Genomic DNA, 21,218 nt, shown 5'->3' with positions numbered 1-21,218 from the left:
GGGTAGTTTTGACAGCTCAAAAAAGGATCACAGCGGACTGCTGACGCAAACATAAGCCAGCCGATGCTGTTTGTAGCAAAGCTCATATAGTCACTTAATCAAAGTCGGCTGGTGTGAAGAAGGGGGCATTCATGGCCAACATGAGGTACTGCATTTGTTTGGACATCCCATAGTTTAGCCCAACTTGCATTTGCAAGAATGAGCCACAGATTTCTCTTCTTCTTGCTGTATGGCTGGGAAGAGTTATTTAAAAGGTTTTGCTCAACTGTACATTGTCCAAACTGTTGTTAACATGAACTAGGGTTAGTTCCAAACAAGCCGGTATCCAAGCATACCTATTCAGACATGCTGGTTTGAAATCAACCGTAGTTGTGATTAGCCACAGTTTGTCAATCTGGATGACAGAGCAAAATATAGTTAGGTAAAAGTAGAAACCAACACCAACCGAACCATTCCAAAGCTTCCCATAGCCCGAGGCTCACTGCATACTAAACCATAACTTGCCAACAAGGCGATGGTATGATCCGGATGCACCACGAAAGCCCAGTTGCCCCGCCCCTCCCCAATCTATAAATCACTGCCTTCAGCTGGGCAATTGTGTGAAACAGGCTTTCAAAATCTGAGACCAAAAGCTTTCTATCACTGTGTCTATTCCTACAGCTGCCACAGCATCCGAATTTGCAAAACAGAAAAGCTGAGGCTTAGGATAAGTAAATAAGCAACAATTTCTAAACAAACGATTATTACAAATCTTAATATAAACTCGTTACAATGTATTGTTTCAGTAGTTGTGCGTATGCAGAATCTATGGAGGATAAAAAAGTGTTACCTGCACAATTGGCAAAATATTGTTGAGAGGGGAGATTTTGTGGTCTTCTATGGCAGTAGTTGCAACAAAGCTAAAGCCTTTGAACAGCTGGTGTGCATTAGCACTAGGTGGAACGCCTGGAGAATCTAAATGATAAATTCACATCACATTAAAATTGTCAATAATACATTCATAATGTAATACGTTTTATTCTCGACAGATGTCTAAAATAACCCCTTTCAGAAAGGGGTTAATAGCAAATATAATACCCAATTAATTTATATTTTCAAAACTTTGAAGGAATTTATGCAAAAACGAAACAAAAATACTGATGAGAAAGGTAGAAGGAAGAGAATAAGTTGCACATATTATTTATTTATTTATTAAGACATTTTTATGCCGCCCCATTCGCCGAAGCCTCGGGGCGGCTTACAACATTAAGTTAAAATACAAATACATTAAGTTAAAGATTAGTTATTTTCAAGATTAGTTTTTCAGACACTAAACTCAAAAAATTCACTTCAGAAGGGGTGGATAAATAACACTGGGTAGAAGGAAGATGTTTTTAAAAAACTAAAAACTAAGCAAGGATACCATCACTATAAGTTAATAAGGCGAATGCATCAAATAGGTGGCATGGTGATTAGTGTTGGACTGAGGACCCAGGGTAATCCAGGTTCCAGTCTCTGCCTGATTATGACGCTCACTGGGTCACTCTGGGCCAGTCACGGACTTTCAGCCTAACCTTTCTCACAGGGTTATTGTCGTCAGCATAAAATGGGGTACGGGAGGGTTATCTAAGCTCACTGGGATTGCTCACTAGAAGAAAAAAGTCAGGATATAAATTTAATCCAATAATGATTAAAATGAAGTCATGGTAGAAGTCATTCAATTTCTGTGCCTTTTTTAACAGAACATGATATAGGGTCGGGGAGAATGCCTTTTAGCAAGTATTACCTTTGGGTGTTTTTGCTGTGAATTCTGGATCAAAACAAAATGTATCCTCTGGTCTTCCAGAAGCAGGTTTAAATGGGGGCTGGATCTCTCTCCGGTACAGTTTCTGGAATCGGAATCACAAATAGTTAGTTTCACAGGTAACATGGGCTGGATCCCACTCTGTCCATCTGCTGACAGGTGGTGGTGGCGGTGCTGAAGGTGAGCTGCACATTCGCTCTTCCTACCCCCACTTCCCAGGCTGCTTCCCACACTATTCCAGAAGGTCCCAGAGCCTCTGGAGCGAATTAGAAAGAGGTAGAGGTAGCTGGGCGGGAAAGAGGAATACTCAAGGATTGCCTTTCTTGACCCTTCTGCTCACAGCAGCTTTACTCAATCCAAGATCCTTCTTTGATCAGATACAACTCCATATAGCAGAAATAGCAACTCTTCTACATTGAAGAATCAAAATGTAGATGCTTCTACATTGGTATGCCTCATTTTTCCTACCCCCAAGAATGTTCTCTATTTTGTTCTCTTTTTCCTACCCCCAAGAATGTTCTCTTTTTCCTACCCCCAAGAATGTTCTCTATTCATAAAAGGCAAAGTTAAACTAAAAAGGGAAAGGGAAACAAAAGAAAAATACGATCATTTTTCTTCCAGTCCAACTCTTGAACACATCTCTTTTATTTGTTTAAAAAACATGAGAAGAGTATGTGTTACTGCTCCAACCATTTGAAATATTTCCCCTGCTTTAAAAAAGCTGCTGTTTGAGGTTTGTTTCGTGTACTCACGTTCCAGTCAATAGTTGAAAAGAAGGGATGCCTCTTTATTTCTTCAACCCCATCAGGACCAGCTCCTGTGATTATAGAATATAGAAGGTACTTAATTCTCATAAATCAAACAGGGTGAAGAAACATCTCATTAATCCACAGTTTCTTAGGGTGACTTGTATGTGGTTAACACACCAAACTTAAGCCATTTGTGCAGGATTTGGACAACATGACAAGCCATTCTCAACCTAACAGTGCTTGACAAACCACTGTATATTGTGTTGTGTGCTGTGAACCAGGTCAACATCTCATATCCTAATGATACAACTGGATCGGTGGTTTCTTAGCTCACAAGTATGTAATAAAGCTATGCAAAGAGACACATTTTGGGCTACAGCCCATGAGATATGCCAAGACAGAAAATTAAAACAGAACTGCTACCATTGAGCAAGAACACCATATGCAACTCTCACAGAAATGCCATGTGGACCTTCATTTGTTAATGAAGAGGTGTTTGTGTGTGTGTGTGTGTGTATGCACACTATCTGACAAGCAGACTGTGAATGGTTCATAGCATGAGCTGCTTAAGGCCTAGGCAACTTTCCCAAAAGAGACACGGTAGAAGATAGCTCCTGATCAAAAGCCATGCTGACCGGATTAATGAGAACTGTACTCCGTAACATCTGGGGAGATACGGATCGGGGAGGCTGGTCTAAGGAATACTAACTTACCTAACCTATTTGAAGGATTCCTTTTAAACAACATTCTCAGAAGACTTTGCGCTTCGGGACTGAGGAACTGTGGCATTCCAAGTTTCGCTCTAGAAAAAGAAGAGAATTCATAATCAAAGTATACTCACTAAACAAGAAATCCAAGGATCATAGAAAAAGTAGAGTTTGTGAGCTGCTCATTGCACTGTTCAGTAGCATGGGAAATTAAGGATACAATCTTACACTGGCTTAGAAAAAAGTCACAACAGTCAGCATGGTTGGGAGTTGGAGGACTTTTTTATCCTGCCGAAAGTTGCACAGGATTCCACCATAAGAGATTTAATCCAAGTACTCTAGAAGTATACATTTAGTAAGAAGAGGACAGAGCTTTAACTATTAATGACTGACTTTATATTTCATTATATATTCAGCATTCCTTTTTATTTTAATTTATTCTGGTTGAACATAGAAACAAGTCCTCTCACACAATATTAGGAAATTTCCTCAATGTTGGCCCAATGAGGTAGTTTGTAGACAAGCACCACCTTAACACCTAATCTGCCAACACAATTCTAATTTCTCTATCAGTTTGATTTCCTATTTAGAAAAGCTGGTCGGTACTCCAAGAGCCTGAAAAACATTATTTTTTAAAAACAGAATAATACAAAAGTTCTCATTGTAATTTGTAAAACTATACACAGGCTTTTAAAATATTGTAGAAATCATTTTTTTCTATTTTGTCCTAATTTATAAGGAAATGAAATGCAATGTGACTCAACTTGCATTTTCTTATCTGAAAACATTTAAAAATAGATTCTCTAGATAAGAAAATAGAAAAAAATACTTACTTGAGTATCATATTCATTGTTTCATTGCGATCTTTACCTTGAAATGGTAGTGTACCAGTAAGCATTTCAAACTAGGAGAGAAACAAACCAACAGCAAACATTTAGAAAATTTTGAATTGTGAGAGTCAAGTTGGGAAATTAAAAATAAAGCAACCTTTTCTTCAATATAACATCTGTAAGCTACCCTATACTCCATTTATAGCAGAAAAGCGGTATTAATTAAACAACAATAAAGCTAAACAAAAGAGTTTAATATAAACAGTTTTGGTAAGTTTAGTTCTAGCGAAAAATATAAGAATGATAGTATGGTTAACACAGATAGATGTTTCTGAAAGTAATACTTCATACAAAAATCCCAAGGGCTAAACATTCATCTGACCATTAATTTTAATAGCCCATTGCAACCACAAAATCATAGATGTGGTATAATATGTCTATTGCACCCAATCATCTTGCTATACCAAAACTTATTCTGACTGTCACTAGCAAACCGTGGCTTGAAATATTACTTTATTTTCAGCTACTTAACTTTGGTTGATACACTTAAATTGGTTTTAACTCAGGAAAACTGGCAGGATCCATTGCTGCCCATGAGCCATTGGGATCTATTGCTTGCCCAATAATGCAGGGGAAGCCATTTTCTAAACCTGGACCGCAACAGGTCAGGAGAGCTCCCCAGAAGGAGTTCCAATGATCTGCCCTGTTCTGGAAAAACAGTTTTTTATTTCATTTCCAGGGTTGTTCTAGGAACCAACCCGCAGAACCTCAGTGAATTCTGCTGGAGTAAGTCAGCAGAAACGCAGGAACTGCCGTGGACACAGCCATATTACAAACATCACTCAAAGACAAACTACCGATAAAATTCAAAATGTGTCCTTCAACTGTAGCCTGAGCAACATAATACTGCACTAAATTAGTCTGCAGTCTAAAAACTTATAGGTAGCATTCATATTTCAATGGCAACATCAAGCTGCACTTCTGCTTCTAATGTAGAACAAGGCAGTGAAATAAACAGTACCATAAGAACACCAAACGACCACCAATCGGCACTCTGGTTATGGCCTCGTCTGTTTACAACTTCGGGGGCCATGTACTCTACAGTACCACAGAAAGAATAGGCTTTCTTCTCTTGATCAACAGATTCTTTGCTGAGGCCAAAGTCTAAAATAGTATTATAAAAATATACCAAGTAAAGAAACTTTGTGCAACAGAACAGTGAACATATCAGCATGTGAATCATTTTGGAGTCTATAGATGGAGTGGGGACCCTGTAACCCACCAAATGATGCTGGACTCCATATTCCTTCAGACAAGGCCAGAATCACCAGCATTTCGATGTTTATATTTTTATATTGTAATCATACAGTTTTAATTTTTTTGCAAACTGCCCAGAGATCTCTAGCTGTTGAGGGGTGTTGTATTAAAGCAATACATGGAGGGAGTCCCACAACGTCTGGAGGGCCGCAAGGTCCCCCTCCTCTGCTACAGCACACAGGGCGATAAGAATGGGACCCATTGCAGCCGATCAATGTATTCTCAAATTAAAGAGGAAAACTGAAGCTCTCTGGTGCAAGCCCTACTGATATTTATGCAAACCGCACAACAGAAAAGTATATTGCTTACTGCCATTTCCTATAGTACATGGACTTCAAACCCTTCAGTTTAATATTATATGACTGGCTGAATGACAGGTGATAGGTAAGCTATGACTATAATTTGTGGTTGCAATATTTTAGAACTCGTGTGAATACTTACAAACTCTTCCTTGTCCTGTCATAGTTCACACAACATAAACACCTGTTTTTAAGAAAAGCTTACAAAAGCATGTTGCCAGTTTGAATGTACTACGTGCATACAATAACTGCATCTCTTTTAATCTATATTATTTAATGAAGCACACACTGTGTGCACACAATGGATATAAAGCAAGAAGGGTTTAGTAAATTACATGAATAGCCCTCCTACCAAGGTATTAACTAAGTTTGCACAACAGGGGAGGGGTGAATAAACCATGACGGCTTGTTCACTATCTCCATGCATGAAGATCATGTGTCACTTGATCTACTTACCCAGATGCAATCTTGGGGGGTACCTAAACACTGTGAAAATGGATGGCTGCGGTGGTTAACAGAACACCCATGCGGCTGGTTTGTTAGTCAGACACTGTTGCCAGGTTTGGACATCATGGCAAGCATCTGGTGAGGGTATTTACATCAGGGGCATGTGGGGGTAGGTAACAAACCATCGTGGTTTATTAATCACATTTATCTTGTGTGAAGAGGGCCACCCTATACAGGGAAACCCTCATTAAATTCTTTTGGTTCATACATCATATGGAAAAGTCTTGATTTTATCTATCCTAGCAATTTACACCTATGATCCAAAAAAGCCACACAGAAACATTTTGATAAAGACAGACTGCTGTTTTGTTTAAAAAACTACTACTATTGAAGTTTTGATAGAAAAATAGGTAAGGGACATGGACTCCTGCCTAGTTGTCAATAAATATTTTGGGAATCATGGCTTTGATCACTGCATGGCTTCCACCAGTGTCCAGAAGCAGAGTACATAGAGTAAAAAAAGGGTACAAAGAGAAAGCTAGCTATTTTTAACTAAGGAACATTCCAGCATTTATCCATATCCTATTCTGTGGGCAGTGAATTTCAATATAAGTCATCTTTCCATTCTTAATTGTGGTGCAGCTTGTATGTCCGGTGTGTCTTGGCTTATTGAGAGCAAGACATGTGGTTCACACAGTTCAGTCACTCCTAATCGCTCAGTCAATGGTTTTTCTATCCTGATGCCCAAGCCAGACACTTCCGCTTGTCTCTCCCTAAACAACTTTGAGTCATAAGCCATGGCTTGCTCTATGCTCAAGGGCCTTGTTTGGGGAAGGAGAAAGTCCAAGTTCTCTGCTTGCATGTCATGATAAATAAATCACAGACAGAGGGTTTGTGGTTTGTGTAGCTGTTGCTGCTTGCAGCAAAACCAACTGGGCAGCGTGTACAAGAACACAGCTTTTAAACCATATGCCAGGGCTCTTTGGAATCTGGGCTTATAGTGGCATCTGAACATGCCAATGTGAAGGTATGATTTGAAATCTTAGTGCTAAAGGAGTGTTGCAGAAAGAACTGATGATGTAAAATAAGGTCAAAGCCAAGATGCAAGCATTGAAACAATTGTGGGCTACAAATTGCTACAATACTGTGTTATTGTTTTTAAGGTGTTTCTAATTCTGATCAAGAATCCACTTCTCAAAGACTTGGCATGTTTAGGTTATGGTGTTCAGTTTGCAGCCAGGTTAGAAATCTTTTCCTGCCTCGTGTTAAAGAATACAGCTACAAAGGTGTGAAATTGTACAGAAATTACTGCAACAGCTACACCAGGACTGTAGGAACTGCAATAAAGTTTCAAGAAATTTACTTTGATTACATTCCAGAAGGTTCCCCCCAAATTTTGACCTACATATATTCTCAGGACTGCAGAAACCACACTATCCATTTTTCATTGATGAATCTTAGAACTGCTTGTGTTAATCTTGAAACATTTAGAGAAGAAATAGACAATGATAGTCCCAGATGCAACTCTCGCTAAACTATATAAAAGCACAAAAACATTTCTAATTTAGCTCAGTCACTTATTCATTCACCAACTATTTGTAGATATGAGATAAAACCTGAACATTACTTTCGTCTTATACCAATACCCTATAAAGCCTGAATAAATATGTTAATCCAATGTGTATGATTGTGGTGGGGGAGCGTTAAGGGCACAATCCTATTGCATTCATGGTAGATGCTCATAAGCCTTTGAATCTTATTTTAATGTGCATTTTCATTTTTTCCTTTCTAGCCATATTAAAAATTATTTACTTAAAGTTTTTATAAACCATTCTATTAGCAAAATGCTGTCAGAAAGGTGCACAGCAAATTGCAGCATGCAAAACAGAGCAATGCACTAGCTGGTACCTCGAATGTGCAAAATTCAGATAATTGGTTGTGCAACACAACCAATACAGGATAGCCTTATACGGAATGTACCAGGTATCACATAGAATCATAGAACAGAAGAGTTGGAAGGCACCAAGGAAGTTATTGGCTCCAACCCCCAATTCAGTGCAGGACTCCAAGTTAAACAGTCCCTCTCAGATGGCTGTCCAACGGTCTCTTTGAGGGCCTCCACTGTGGGAGAGCCCAAGACCTCCCAAGGGAATTGCTCCCATTGTTATCCTGCTCTAACACAGTAACTTTTTCCTCATGTCCAACTGGAGTCTGGCTTCCAGTAAAATCAGCCCATTATTCCATGTCCTACACTCTGGAATGATCAAGGAGACCCTGCGTTCCCCTTTCAAGTACCTGAAGAGTGCTAGCATATCCCCCCACCTTGTTTCCTCTTCTTCAGACCAAATGTACCCAGTTCATTCAATCTCTCCTCTTAGGGCCCTGTTTCCAGTCCCCTGATCATCTCTGTTGCCCTCCTCTGAACTTTTCCCAGTCCGTCTGCATCTTTCTTGAAATGCAGTGCCAGAACTAAACACACAGTACTCAAGATGGGGCTTGACGAATGCTGAATAGGGGGAAACCAGTACCTCCCATGATTGGGAAGACATTCTTTTCTTAATGCAGCCCAAAATAGCATTTGCCCTTTTTGCAGCCACATCACATTACTGAGTTATATTCAGTTGTGCTCTACAACAATTCCACAATCCTTCTCACTTGTTGTATTGCTGAACCAGGTATCCCCCATTTTGTAATTGTGCACTAGGTTCCTTCTTCCTCAGTGCGGAACTTTGCATTTGTCCCTGCAGATTTTATTCTGTTGCTTTCAGCCCAGCACTCCAACCTATCAAGATCGCTTTGAATTTTGTTTCTATCCCAGCCAATTTTGTCATCTGCAAATTTGATCAGCATACCCTACTCATCATTCAAGTCATTAATAAAAATGTTGAAAAGCACTGGTCCCAGGCCTGAGCACTGCAGTATAGCACTTGTTACCTGCTCCCAGTCTGAGAAGATGCCATAACCATGGAATCAAGAACACTAAGACAAGAAGCAGAATCCAAAAAGACCACCTGAAATTTCCACAACATTCTGCTAAGTTTTCTCTCTCTTTTCCAAGCTGCAGCTTCCAAAATGCCTTGGTTAGTGCTAAACTGTGCACTTAAAATTATGAATACCTGCTGCTTTGGATGATCCCTTGCTGTGTATTAGCACAAAGCAGCAAAACGTTAGAGAGAAGAACGTTTAAATTCTGAGTTCGCATAACTTCAACTCATATAACCCATCCGACCGCATGGCCTTCATTCCTTGCAATGGTGCTTGTGTGGGACTGCAATATGAGCCTCATCAAAAAGCCAGGGAAGGGACTTCTACATCACACTCAGTCTTGCACGTAGATGGTTTGTTTTCTCCACAGAATAAGCAATTTTAAATCATGAGGATCAGAAGACTCTCATGTAAAAGCAAGCGTTTGACTATACTAAATGAGTCAAATGTAATGGATGCATCATCTGATGCAGGCAAACACAAAGCACAGAGAACCACAGCTATCCTCAAAAGGTATTTAGGGACTCCTCCCTGATGTCGTTTCTGTATTCTTTTGTGCTGAAGTATGCACTAAAGGGTTTATCTTCTTATAAAATCTCTTTCCCCTTGCCTGCCATTACAGGCAAGATACAAGCATTTCAGCTTTAATCTCCTTGACTACATTTCTTCAGATAAAGAAATGGGTTGTCATCAATAGTCTGATCTAGCCGGAAGCTAATTGGGGAAAGGGCCATTTCTAAAAACACAAACAACTCAGACTTTAAAACAAAAAGGCTGAATCCTTATTTCGGAGTGGGTCTCATGCTTTATGTGGGGCATATAGTTTTTAGTACTTTGAATAATTAATATAAAACAGGAGCTAATACATTCTGAAGCACTCCCATGGCCACTAGATTCCACCCAGACGATTATGGGATAATAGATCGGAGTCCTGCTCCAGTCTTGGATTGTGTTCCAAGGCTGGAGCCAGGCCTCTGAACTTGAGGCATCTGAGGTGGTACAGCTCCTTCTGAGCCAGTGCTGGGAGGGGAAGGCATTCCAGCAGTGGGGAAGGGAGGGGTGAGGTTCCACTGGGACACAAGGAATTCTAGAACTGCCTTCTCCCTCATCCTCACAAGCAGGGATAAAAGACACAAATAGCCAAAATCAGCCAGCTACGTCTTGTGCAGGACAAAAGCAGAGAGGCGATCCTTGCTTCCACATTCCTCTCACCCTTGACTGGATACCCATAATCCCTTCAAGTTTGAAGGATGACAGGCAACCAGGCTTAGTGGTGTCCGAAGAGGGCAACTTCAACACATCGCTTTTTGAGGACTGCTTCGAAACAATTTGAGCAATATGACTGTCTGGATGCTGGAAACCTAGAATACGTAATATCAAGTTACACTGCCTACAATTTCCAGGTGCATACTAATGTACTGCTGTTAACCTTTAAAACCCTAAGTGGCTTGAGACAACTTAGGACCCCCTTCAGCCAGACATACATTATGTCACCCAGACATACAATGTATGGACAGACATCCTGCCTGTCCATACATTAGGATCAGCTTTGGAGGTCCTGTTCATGTGCTTCCTGGTAAACTCAGTTTGGTCAGCAAACAAAAAGACAGGGGCCTTCGAAGCCTCGGCTGCACAAGCTCTTTCCATGCAGGATTTCAAACAGGACCTCATCACATATATTGTCCAGCTGAGTTTCCTTAATGTGGATTAGCTATATGACTCCTCCGCTTGCCTTATTGTTCTATATTGAAATCCTATAGCTACAGTCAATGCTGAGATGGTGCCTTAGTAATCTGGATTCATTTGATTTCTCTTATTTTAACCTATCCATCTTCTCTATTACGTGCACTGAGTTACAAAGGCTTGGTCCCAAAAAACAGCTTTATACTTTCCAAAAATAAAAAAAAACATACCAACATATGACAACTAGAAGGGATGTCTGCCAAACTGGGCCATCTGCTTACAGTTCTATTGCAGGCATTAATTCTGGCTAACCAGTCATTTTTGCATTTACCTGGACTCAAAGAACTAAACTGGAGCATGAACATCTGTTCCCATCATAATTTTGGAATGAGACACTGCAGAGAGGTAGATTTACATAACAATGACGTTGAAGGGATATTAATCGTATTTTATATTGTTGAGTTCTGAACCACCCAAGGATATAATACAAAAACCAAATTCTCCAAATCTGTTCAATTATATTTTGCATCCAAGGTGGCACTGTACTTGGAAGGTCCTATTCCTGTTTTAGCGATCCCCTCTTCCTGCTGAAGCCTGCACTGCAGGCCATACTGTTCCAGAAGGTCCCATAACCCTCAGCAGCAGGATAGGTCTGGAAGGCATGACGGCCAGCAGTGGAGAAATTCCATTCCATACATAGAAATGGTTTGCATCTGAGCCAGTGTGGTTTTTGTTTACTCCTTTGCTGCAGAATAGGGTTTGTTCATTGCACCCTGATCTAATAAAAACTTTGCCTAAATATTTGCCTAAAGAGTATGATGTATCGCAGAAAGTTAGCTAGCTGGGAAGGACACTGGAGGAAGACACAAGCGTCTGAAAGCCACTTCTGCCTAGATTCCAATACTTGTTGATTTGAAATTTAAGAACCATTAAAAGCCCAGACATGATAACATATATTAAAACACCAAGAACAACTTGACTCAATACAAAATATCTGCTATTATAACCGTGTACTCTATGAAAAGATTAGAAATAGCTATGCTAGTAAGTTCCACCTACCTGTTAACTTGATATGTCCTGCTTCATCAAGCAAAATGCTGAAAATTAAAATTCACATTCACCAATACACATAACAGGAATATTTATAAGACATTTTAATAAAGCAATTGAACAAACAAAAATGATGCCAATATTATGCATACATTATGTTAACAAATGTACAATAATCAAATTTTAAAATATGTATTGGAAAAATGAAATAGAGCTAAACTTTCATGTACTTTTATATTTATATTATGAGAAACACAAATACATCTATAAACATGAGTACTATAATAGTGGATAAAATACATTTTACTTTACTTTTCTGGCTTCAGGTCTCTGTATACAATTCCCAAGCTGTGCAGATGATCCAAAGCAAGGGCCAGTTCTGCGAGGTAGAATTTCACATCTTCCTCTGTAAACATAACCTAATAAGAACTATATAGATTTACATTCTGATATTGTTAAATTTCTGCACATGTTTACATTTTTAAGTTTTTAAAAAAATCTGTGATCAATTCGCAGTTGTGTGTATTCCCCATAATCCAGGATGATGGAAATTTAGGCTATGTATATGAAATGGGAAAAGACAGATCCTAGAAAGGGTCAAAGATAAATATGAATAGATGGACAGAAGAGAAGAGGAAAAATGTTAAATGCCCTGACAGATGAAGAGATAAGATGGAAAGTCATCCACAAGTGGCACCGCTTGCCCGAATTTATGGATCACAAAGGGTTTATTTATTTATTTATTTATTTAGAAGGCTTCTATGCCACCCCATTCGCCAAAGCCTCGGGGCCACTCACAATAATGAATAAATAAGGACAGAGTAAAACAATATAATATGAGTCGATCTGGCCCGAAAAATAAAATAAATAATATTAACAATTTAAATAGCGTTTGAATAAAAAGGTCTTCGCCTGGCACCAAAAAACAAATAACGATGGAACCAGGCGGACCTCTCTGGGGAGCGCATTCCATAAAATTCAAGTTAAAAGAAGTGTGGGACTTCAGTGAAAAAAGCTGGTCTAGAAATAATAAAAGCAACTTCTGGTATAGTGAATGTTTAGTTTAGAAGATGAATCGAGGAGGAAGTGGAAATGCCACTTCTAGTACATGCAGAGATCTGTAAGGCTGGTATCTCACTCTTTACAGACTGATCAAGCAGATTCATCTGCTTCTGGGCAGGATATGGGGCATGGGGGTGGGGGAAAGGACTGGTGAAGCTTCTCATCGCATGAAAACAGACTGCTTTGGAAGGGTTTAGGATGGGAGGGGGAGCAGATGCAAGACACAGTCCTTGAACCAGTAAAAAGACAACAGTTATAGAGTCTTTGCAGTTTCCATCATCTTGCCCTCAAGATGCAAGAGCCACCCTGCTGATGGAATCAGAAATGGTAATGAAAGGAGGGGACAGAAGAGGAGTTTTGAGTTTGGATTCAGCTCTTTGCATGGGCAGGTGCTTCTTCTTCAGCTTTGGTAGAAGACTTTAGAGTTCATAGTGTTCTGTTATCTGTTAAGAACCAACTTCTATGCTGGCTGGGGCTGATGGAAATTGTAGGCCAGAAAACCTGGAGAGTCAGAATTTGCCCACCTGGATCAAATTCTATCTAGCCCCCACCTGTATTTTCTAATTATTGTTAAAATCAAAAGAAAAAGAAGTACGTGTTGATATGTCAGGCTTCAGTAATTTCAGACACTCTATAGCTAATGATCCTCCTTACATTTCTCTTTATGAACAAAAACTCTTATTTGCCTGAACAGCTTTTTAAAAGCATCCTGAACATTTCCAGATTGAAGAATGGCTACAGGGTAAACAAAGACAAATAAAAGCCAAATAAATCCAGTGAACAGTTTTTAAAAGAGAAAGAAATCCATCTTACCAGCATGTGGAAAAGTGTATAATTTACTTATTAATCAACTGGACCTAACTACATTTTACAGATAAGTCCTACATTTGATTCTGACAGCTTCCCAAGACAGACAACAGCTAGAATACTATTCATTTACAGCATTTATATCTCAGCATTTCTCCAAGGAGCTCAAAGCAGCATATATGAATTTTTGCCTCCCACTCTCCAATTTAGATTCATAATAGCTCTGTGAAATAGGTTGTGCTGAGAGTGAGAGAGAGAAAGCACAAGCGAGCAACTGACTGATCAAAATCCCCCTGTGAAATTCATGACTTCATGGAAATAGTGTCAGGTTTAGGTTGGGAAGATCCAAGTTCAAATTCCTATTCCAAATATTATGCTAACAGAGGGGGCAGAATCACCATCTCTCAGCATGCCCCTGCCTATCACATCAGCTTTACCAGCCTGGTCTTCTCCAGACATTTTGGGGTTCAGTTCCCCTCTGCCCCAGTCTACATAGCCAATGGTCAGGGATGCTGGGAATTGTAGCCCAAAACATCTGGAGGCCACCAAGTTTGAGAAAAGCTGCTGTATGTGGATGTGAAAATACAGCTGGTGGAAAGTCCCTTGGAGAAAGTGCGTAATACCATAGCAATGAATTATCACTTTTGTTACAAATGCTCCTTTAACCAGTATTTTCAATAACTGTAAATACATACCTCTTTGGATAATCGTGTGAATACATCTCCTCCCCTGAGAAAATCCAATATTAAATATAGCTTCCCTTCAGTCTGAAAGGCTGATTTGAAAAATCAAAAAGTTTTCTATGAAATGGATAAAATACACAGAATGTATAACATTTTAAGTAATACATTTGATTAACATTTAAATTTTATGAATGCTCAAAATACTAATTACATCAAAGTAATCATATTTTCAGTGTTCCAGCTTCTTTCTCTCAATGATGTACACAGACTACACTTGAATTGGGATACATTCCCCTCCTCCCTGATATTGACCCATGTTGGCATCAGGATGACTGTCAGGATAAATAAGCTTCATAGCCTGCACTATTTCCCAAGCAGATCAAGTGTAGATTCTCAGACTGTGTACCAGGCATGCTAATATGCCACGAGAAACCCATCAGGAGAAAGCTCCCAAGACTGTATTTCTTCAAACGGGGAACAGGTAAACAATCCAATTCATTATCACAGAATACGGTACCAAGCACCAATTTGTCGTTGTTGTGTACCATCAAGTTGTCTCTGATTATGGCAACCCTATCAATGGAAACCCTCCACAATCTCCTACTCATGACATCCCTGCTTAGCTGTTTTAAATTCCACGTGGCGTCCTTGATGGAGTCAAGCCATCTCGTATCAGCTGCTCTTGTTCTTCTGCCTTTGTCTTTTCCCAGCTTGACTGTCTTTCTCCAGGCAAGCTTGCCTTCTCATGATGTGTCGAAAGTGTGGCAGCCTTGGTTTTGTCACTGTGTCCAAGTCTCAGTATTCTTTGAATTTCTTGGCCGCAAACTCTCTCTGAACTAGTGACTGTGCCAATGTATTATACAAAATCTTCCACACTTTCAATTTTTTCATGGTTGACAGTAAAGCTGTGCAAACTCTTCTACAGTCATGATGTTTGTTTTCTTAAGAGTCAGCTTCAGTCCTGCTTTTGCGCTTCCTTCTTTTGCCTTCATTAGTACTTAATTGCTGCTTTCTGTCAGCAAGATGGTATCATCTGCATATCTTAAGGTACTGATGTGCCTTCCTGCTCTGATCCTAATCCAGCTTTCCTTATGATATGTTCTGTGGGCAGCTTGAGCAGATAGGGCAATAAAATGCACCCTTGTCTGATCCCCTTTGCTGATAGTAAGAAACATCAGGCAAGGGTACATTATCAGCTTAGAGAGATTTAAAAGGGGATTTGTCTAATACATCATGAATTTGTTGATCAAAGGTCAGACATCATGATGGGTCTATACTGTCTCCAGAATTTTGCATACTTCTTAATATGAGCTACTGGAGAATAACCCATAAGAAAGGCTTATTGCCCTCATGTCCTGCTTGTAGACATACCACTGTGGAAAACAGGTTGCTAGACCAGTGTAATCCAACAGGACTTCTCTTGTGTTCTCCATGAGCCCAAAGTAGCTACTAAGTCAGCTGCCCACTGCTTGTCTATACTAGAAGTTACCCTGCCTGTGCCTGCCTACTATCAGCCTGGAAGCACCTCCTTTTAAACAATTCTTGAGGAAACACCAGGTGGATCCTATTAATTATTAGTTCTTATACCTGCACTCTGTAAGGTAAATCTTTTATGCAAGTTGTCTGCCTCCTATGAGGAGAAAATATTTTAAATGAATTGAGTTCCGTTAACTTTAACTAAAATGCCATGTTTCACCTGGTTGCTGGATTATATTCATATGTAAGTGATATTAATTTGAAGTGTTTTTCTCTGCAGTTTTGTTGTTAAATGCAATTCAAATTCTAGAAATGGGACAATGTCTTTGATAAACCATCACCAACCAGAACAAAAGTACTCACCATAGTGCAGTTTGACAATAAATGGATGATTTACTTCTACTAAAATATCTCTCTCCATCTTCGTACGAACTCTATCACGAACTGCAAAAAGAATTAATATATTTTATATACATGTATTTTCCACCAAGGAATCCCAAGTTAGCTTATACAATCCTCCTGTTCCTCTCCTTTTTATCCTCACAACAACCCTGCGAAGCAGACTAGCCAGTGACTGACTGAAATCACACTCTGAGCTTCATGGTCAAGTGAGGCCTAGAACCCGGATCTCCTGAGTATCAGTCCAGAACTCTAACTTCTACTGCAACTTGGCCCTCAAATAACACAAAGCATTTGCCTTTCAAACATTTTCCTTCCACAGCTATTTATCTTTAAGAATCCCAGTTTAGTTAAAACCTTATGCACCAAGAATTACAGGAGACATTTATATATATTTAGCAACTTTAATCAACCCTAACTCCCACATTTGTGTCTCTTGACTATTTACTGTTAGATACTCACTAAAGCTTGCCATAAGTGCCATCCATGAAAGACTTTCTCTACACACACATCTAACCATCTACAAGAACTTTCCACAGAGATCACACCGCAAGTGCCAGAAGGATTGTGTATGTTATCCTGCATGTGCATAAATTATTTTAATGTATATATTTTAAAATGTTATGATGATTTAACTTATTTGTTGTAAGCCGCCCCGAAGCTTCGGCGAATGGGGCGGCATAAAAATGTTTTAATAAATAAAAATAAATAAATAAAATATAAAGGCTTGTTCTTGGTATCGCCGTACATGCGATGAGTTGCCATGTCATCTCAACTCGCAAGACCAACCCCATCGTGAGTCCAGGGAAGTGACAAGCAAGCTGCTTGTACAAAGCAGCAGAACCCTCTTGCTGGGCTTGCCGGCCCACCAGTGCCAAGGTGGCGGCGTGGCCTGTCCATCACCGGCCCAGTGATCCGCCCTGCAAGCAGGAGTCCATTTTTCCACTGCCTCCACTATGACACAGGAAGGCTGCTGGAGGCTGACACTTCATGAATCTCATAAAGTGGAGAGTACCCACAAAAGTTTAGGTGAGAATAAATATGCCTGGCTTCTAGGAGCCACAAGAAACAAAACTTTGTTTAGGTACAATAAACTACATTTGGAGAAGCCATGTGCACAAGCTCATAATTTGAATCAAGAGCCATTTTGCACATAGGTTTTGTTAAACCTATTTTAAGAAAACTCCTTAAAAATCGTATCATTTAAAAGTAAAAGCTTAAAGTGTAATCTTGGACCACATTTTCTGTGTTTTGGATAAATCATAGATTAAATGCCACTGAAAGTGTGTAGAATCTTTTTCATTTTACTACTGCTTACACATTCGTGATTAAGCAAAGGGGCTTTTACATCACAAGAAGCATCTTTGTTTTGTTTGCGATGGGGGTGGCATAGAAATGTTTTAAATAAATAAATAAAATCGGTCAGGCAGGAATGATCCTCAGTACTTTTTATTCCAGAATATAGAAAACTGGTTAAAAACATGACAGAATCATGGAAGGAAGGAAGGATTAAACAGAAATCTGTCATCATGAGAGTCTATACTTTGAAACAATCAATTAGCCAAACTCTTCTGAACTATATCCTCAAATGATTGTAGCCAAACATGTTAATACTAAACATATTTACTTAGGATTAAGTACCTTGCTTTCAGTGGAACAGTCCTTGAGTTAGGATGACTACTGAACCAGAGTGTCCTTATTTTTCACAACTCAACAAATATCCCCATCAAATGAAAGTAATTCTTTTACTATGTTAAAAAGCACACCTTTCAAAGATGCTTTCTTCAGAACTTTCATAGCATACAGCTGTCCAGCATCGGGCCCAATGATTTTTCTCACAAGGAAAACCTAAGCAAACAAGAAAGTGTAGTATTTCAAAGGCATTATAGGATAAAAACTAACCCAGAACTTCTAATCTAAGTTTGTGCACGGAATGGTACAATAATACTTCTTGTAGAAAGGCAGGTTGCTTACCTGCAACTGTCATGCTTTGAGTCATCACAGAATCATAAAATATTATAGCTGAAAGGGGCAAGAGGGTCATTGCGGTCAAAGCCCCTGCTCAGAGGAGGACTCCAAGTTAAACCATCTCTGTGCAGTTGTATCTTGAATGCTCTAGTGTGGAACTGCCCACAACCTTCCTAGATAATTTGTTCCATTATCATACTGCTCCCACATTTAGGAAATTTTCCCTGAGACCTAGCTGCAATCTGGCTTTCTGTAACTTGAGCCCATTATTTTCAAAAGCAAAAATACAGTAACAATTTTTAAAGTGGCATTCTTGAGATGCGATTAAATGTTTCAACAGCGGCACAATAAATGAAGGCTTAAAGGGAACTTAAAGGTAACTTTCACAGCTTTTCAATTATGATGGGTATTTGTTTACGCTTATCAAATGCAACACTTTTTAACATCTTTCACCTTCCACCAAAAGTAAAATGTCCCAGTTTTCAACTAAAAACAAAACAAAACCCTCTTTCAAAAGAGTAAAGTTTCATGTGAGAGCAGGATGGGGCATACACTGAAGTTTATGTTCCCCAGCCAACAGAACTTCATTCTCCCACCCAGCACAGAAATACAAATCAAACATATGATCAACTGAATGAGTGGACTATTAGGATAATAAAGCACAACATTTAGAAGAAAAAGTGATGTTTTTTGGCTTACCTTTCCAAACGATCCCTGACCAAGGACTTTAAGCAATTCAAATTGTGCAGGGTCTGCTTTTTCACATCCTTCTTTCACATGATGGGTAATAGGTATCTCTTTTACATTTCCTTCATCCTATTCAAACAAAAACCAATAGTAACAACCACTGAAATTGTATCTTCAGTGTCTATTTGCATACATTTTTAAAGGGCAGTATTTGTAAAGGACGATTACTTAACAAGTGTACCACTAGCTGTTTTCTAATTAAAAGAAACAAATTATGTATTAATGTTTTTGAATTGTATGCATTCAAGCAGAAATACACCCCAACTGGCTACCACCCAAGACTCCCTGCAGCTTATGACCTCCTGCATTGCATCCTTATTATTTTAAGCCTGAATTCAGGACTGTCTTATTATTGTTCCTTACAAGCCACACAACACCTTTTATCGGCTGAAGAGCAGGGTAAAATACAAGCTTTAAGTATTAGCAAACGTGCTTACATGAACAAAAGCACGGCCCGTGGCTTCCAAGCCTTAAATGCACCTCTCCAGTGCATTCTAACCCACCATCCCACTAAACCCCCACCAGTTTCCTGGAGATTGTACTACTGTAGCCATTGCCACTTTCTGCCAATGACAGCTAAGCTGTACTCTATTCCCTCATTCAGAATCTCCGATACAAATCACTCTTTCCCCACTAGAGCTAGAAGAGCGAGCAAACTGTATCAGACCAGTGTGATGCAAGTGCCCATGTGCATGCATGTGTGAGTGAACACATGGCCCATTCTGGCCAGCTTCACATGCATCCCAAGGGCAAGAAGGCTGTGCACCTGTTTTCGTATGATATTCAAATATAGCCACTGAGTCAGAGCACTGGTCTATCTAGCTCATTTTTTTTTCTAAATTGACTACCAGTTGTTCTCAGACTTCAGGGAAAAGACTTTAATACTACCTAAAAAGCTAAAAGTTAAATGTATAGAAGCTATGTAAGCTACATCTTGCTTATTATGAGAATCCATTAGAATTAAGATAGAGCTAACAAATTGACGGCAAAAGAAGAAGGGGATGGCAGAGGACAAGGTGGCTGGATGGAGTCACTGGGGCAGTCAGTGAGAGCTTAGGTGGACTCCGAGGATGGTGGAGGACAGGAGAGCCTGGAGAAATGCTGTCCATGGGGTCACAATAGGTCAGACGCAACTTTGCAACTAACAACAACAACAAAGAGCTAACACTGATTATCTAAACACGGAGGATCTGAGAAGATTCATGAGGAGGTAAAAGTTTCAGTTCAGTTCCTTTCAGTATCAGATTTCTTGATAGTTTTGTAGGATACCCAAAGATGGTCAAGTCCATGCAGCGGTTAGCACACTGCTTAAGGGTTTGCAATGGGCATGTAGACCTCATGCTGAATTTCCTGCCTGGTGCAAAGGTTCCAGCCATCTAGATAGCCTTGTACATAGTGTAGGAGTGAAGTCAGAAATCAAGGTCCATGTTGGTACCAATGATGTGAGGAAGTTTAGTTCACCAATGATGTGAGGAAGTCCTGAAATCCAGGACCCCTCAGGCAGTTTTCTCTGAAATGCTACTGGTTCCACATAAAGATGGCAGAGCAGCTTTTAAACTGAATGCTGGAAGAAAGCTTACAGGAGCTGGGAAGCATCCAGTTTGAGTCCAATGAAGGGAAGGAAGTTCCAGGTTGCCCAAATGCAGGAGGGGGGTAAATAGGCAACAAGGTTATGGTGAGACATAACTGGTTGGAGAGAACTAAGTGTCAGACCAAAAGTTACGCACATTTGGAGAGGGACACTATGCTTAGGTATTTCTATGCAAATGCTAAAGTCTTAGGGCAAAAAAATGGGACAGCTGGAGTAGCTAGTGATGAAGGAGAAGCTAGATATAGTGGGCATTAGGGAAGCCTGGTGGAGCAGAGATAACCAAATGGATGTGGTCACCTCTGGATGTACGTTGTACAGGAAGGACAGGGAAAGGTATACTGAAAGGCTGCCCTCTATATTAAAGAGGGCAGAATGTCCAGCAGATGTGACAGCCCAAAGTGTGAAGACTGGTCCATGGAAGCACTTTGGGTGAGAATTCCTTGCTCCAGAGCTAACTTAGTCACAGGAGAATGCTATCATCCTCCAAGCCAGAATGCTCAGGGTTACCTTGAGATGAGAAATGAACTCAGGGAGACCTCCAACAAAGGCAGTATTGTAATAGCGGGTGACTCCAACTGGATGGACTCCAACACTTTGACTGGATAAATGTATGTTCCAGTTCTGACAGAGAAGAT

General features: G+C 39.7%; 1 protein-coding gene across 2 annotated transcripts in view; it reads right to left on the bottom strand.

Annotated features, from left to right (window-relative positions):
* RPS6KA6 (ribosomal protein S6 kinase A6) overlaps nt 1–21,218 on the bottom strand; it is a 53,877-nt gene that overhangs the window by 15,607 nt on the left and 17,052 nt on the right. For both annotated transcript variants that reach the window (XM_044427265.1, XM_044427264.1), the window contains exons 3-14: nt 18,945–19,061; nt 18,044–18,125; nt 16,242–16,322; nt 14,415–14,494; nt 12,163–12,269; nt 11,860–11,897; nt 5,091–5,233; nt 4,073–4,143; nt 3,246–3,334; nt 2,536–2,600; nt 1,766–1,868; nt 830–954 (exon numbers count right to left, since the gene is read on the bottom strand). In XM_044427265.1, the coding sequence (XP_044283200.1) occupies nt 830–954; nt 1,766–1,868; nt 2,536–2,600; nt 3,246–3,334; nt 4,073–4,143; nt 5,091–5,233; nt 11,860–11,897; nt 12,163–12,269; nt 14,415–14,494; nt 16,242–16,322; nt 18,044–18,125; nt 18,945–19,061 (1,101 nt within the window). The remainder of the gene's footprint in view (nt 1–829; nt 955–1,765; nt 1,869–2,535; nt 2,601–3,245; nt 3,335–4,072; nt 4,144–5,090; nt 5,234–11,859; nt 11,898–12,162; nt 12,270–14,414; nt 14,495–16,241; nt 16,323–18,043; nt 18,126–18,944; nt 19,062–21,218) is intronic.

This window comes from Varanus komodoensis, unplaced genomic scaffold, assembly GCF_004798865.1.
Source record: "Varanus komodoensis strain SLA01 unplaced genomic scaffold, ASM479886v1 scaffold18_3, whole genome shotgun sequence".
Taxonomy (NCBI): Eukaryota; Metazoa; Chordata; class Lepidosauria; order Squamata; family Varanidae; genus Varanus; species Varanus komodoensis.
This window is presented reverse-complemented; position numbering and strand designations above follow the sequence as displayed.